Genomic DNA, 2,210 nt, shown 5'->3' with positions numbered 1-2,210 from the left:
ATCTTACACATTTTAAAAACAAGATTATTATTCTTACACAATCAGTTCTTGTTTAGTAAATCAGTCTCAAAACAAGATCAAAAAGACTTTTTGGCTGATATAAGATTTTAAAACTTGGTTAGGTGGACATTTTTTGCAGTGTAATCAGGAAATTAGTTCCCTATTAGGGCTTTAGTGCTTTAGGGGAGCTGTGCCCACCACTGCAGACACGTATGGGCTTGTGTTTTTGTAAATTTGGCACCATTTTTCTATCCTTGGTTAAAAGCCAGGTCTGTCTGAAAAGTAAAGGAAGTTCTTCTCGTTTGCAGAGGAACGTGTTGGCCTCAGGAGTCGTCCCTCAGATCTCCCTCATCATGGGTCCCTGTGCAGGAGGGGCGGTCTACTCCCCCGCCCTGACAGACTTCACCTTCATGGTGAAGGTACGAGGCTGCTCATATCCACTCAGCAAACCCCGCCCACAGACGAGCAGTGTGCACCTGTTTGAAACTCGCTGACCTGTGTTGTTTTCAGGACACGTCCTATCTGTTCATCACAGGACCGGATGTTGTGAAGTCCGTCACCAACGAAGACGTGACGCAGGAGGAGCTCGGAGGAGCCAAAACCCACACGACTGTGTCGGGTCAGACAGAACATGAGCTGTATTTGTGTTTATGCATSAAGTCACTGACGTGGGTTTTAGTAAAGGCTATTGCTCAAAGAACGTTTCCACTAAAATGAGTCTTTTTTTTTTACGTTCAGGCGTGGCTCATCGCGCGTTTGAGAACGAYGTCGAGGCTTTGCTCAACCTGCGAGAGTTTTTCAACTTCCTCCCACTGAGCAACCAGGACCCCGCCCCGATCCGAGAGTGCCACGACCCCAGGTGAGCAAACTGCCTTTACCTCCAAACAGCTGGAAGAGTGTGTGTTTGTAATAAAGCTGTGAAACTGTGTGAAACATGAGGCACAGCAGGGTTCCTGCAGATCCTTAAAAAGTCTTAAAAGGCACTGAATTCATCAATCCAAAAATAAGGCCTTAATTAGCCTTAAAATGTCTTAAATCAATCTGTCAGAAGTCTTAAAAATGTGAACACATTGTAAATAGGATGATTGTAATTCAGCTCAAATATTAAAATAATGCTAACGTTTGTTTTTTTAAATATTTACAGTACATGCAGACATTCCTCTTTGACATCACTTCCTGTTACTTAGATGCAAATATCTCAACAACTGTTCATCTGAGCAACGTGAAATTTGTTTTGTAATATGTTAATGTTGTCTTTTTAAAAATGCATTAACTTTTCTTACAAATTTTGATGTCACGTGCACTTAAGGTTTCATCTACAGCAAATTGGGGTTAAAACCCCACTGTGGGTCCTAAAACTCCAAATTTTGGGTCATTAAACTGACTGCTAAGATGTTTTTGCTGTATTTGATGAAAAAGCAGTTAGATCTGGATAAAAACAATTGGTCTGTTATCAATATTTGAATACTTCAAAAATACTTTGATTCATGAGTTTCTGCTACAGTTTTAAATTTTTTTTTGTCCTTTGTGGTTTTTATGAAATTGGTCTTAAATTTTATTTCAGTTGGCATTAAAAAGTCTTTAAAAGTCTTAAATTTAACTTACTTTAAACTGTAGGAACCCTGTACAGTGACACCTTTCTGCTTAGTTAGCCTGCTTTTCTTCTGGTTTCTTCTCACAGACCAAAAACATGCTGGTTCATACTGGAACAAGCAGATTAGGGCGTTTTGGACGTCTTTGTCTCACAGAGTGTTCATGGTTAGGACGACAGGATTCCCACTGATCCATAAAATGTCTTAAACAACGTTGAATTCATCCATCTAAAAATAAGACCTTAATTAGCCTTAAAATGTCACATGTGAGAGAGGTGAATGTGGAGGAGCGACCACAGAAGTAGCTCTGTTTTTGTTTTTATTTCACGTGTTCATTGTGAAATTGGTCTTAAATTTAATTTCAAGTGGCATTAAAAAGTCCTACATTTAACTTGGCTCAGGCTGTAGGAACGAGGTACACTTCGCTGCAGCATGCAGAACGGGGYGGTGACAGACCTTTCCGTCAGTCCCATACCTTATATGGAAATGGGACTATTGCATTCCGGAAATGAAGGTTGCGCGGGATTAAGAGAGCAAAGGAAGAAGAAAGGAAGAAGTTAGAGAGTTTCTTCTACTCACGTTGAAGTAAGTGTTGCCAGGTGTACGATAATTATCGTA

At 40.3% G+C, this 2,210-nt stretch overlaps 1 protein-coding gene across 2 annotated transcripts in view; it reads left to right on the top strand.

Annotated features, from left to right (window-relative positions):
- pccb (propionyl-CoA carboxylase subunit beta) overlaps positions 1–2,210 on the top strand; it is a 17,902-nt gene that overhangs the window by 7,913 nt on the left and 7,779 nt on the right. For both annotated transcript variants that reach the window (XM_014019811.1, XM_014019813.1), the window contains 3 exons: positions 309–419; positions 511–619; positions 739–859. In XM_014019811.1, the coding sequence (XP_013875265.1) occupies positions 309–419; positions 511–619; positions 739–859 (341 nt within the window). The remainder of the gene's footprint in view (positions 1–308; positions 420–510; positions 620–738; positions 860–2,210) is intronic.

This window comes from Austrofundulus limnaeus, unplaced genomic scaffold (genome assembly GCF_001266775.1).
Source record: "Austrofundulus limnaeus strain Quisiro unplaced genomic scaffold, Austrofundulus_limnaeus-1.0 Scaffold232, whole genome shotgun sequence".
Classification (NCBI taxonomy): domain Eukaryota; kingdom Metazoa; phylum Chordata; class Actinopteri; order Cyprinodontiformes; family Rivulidae; genus Austrofundulus; species Austrofundulus limnaeus.
Note: the sequence above shows the minus strand (reverse complement) of the source record. Positions and strands in the feature narration are given on the sequence as shown.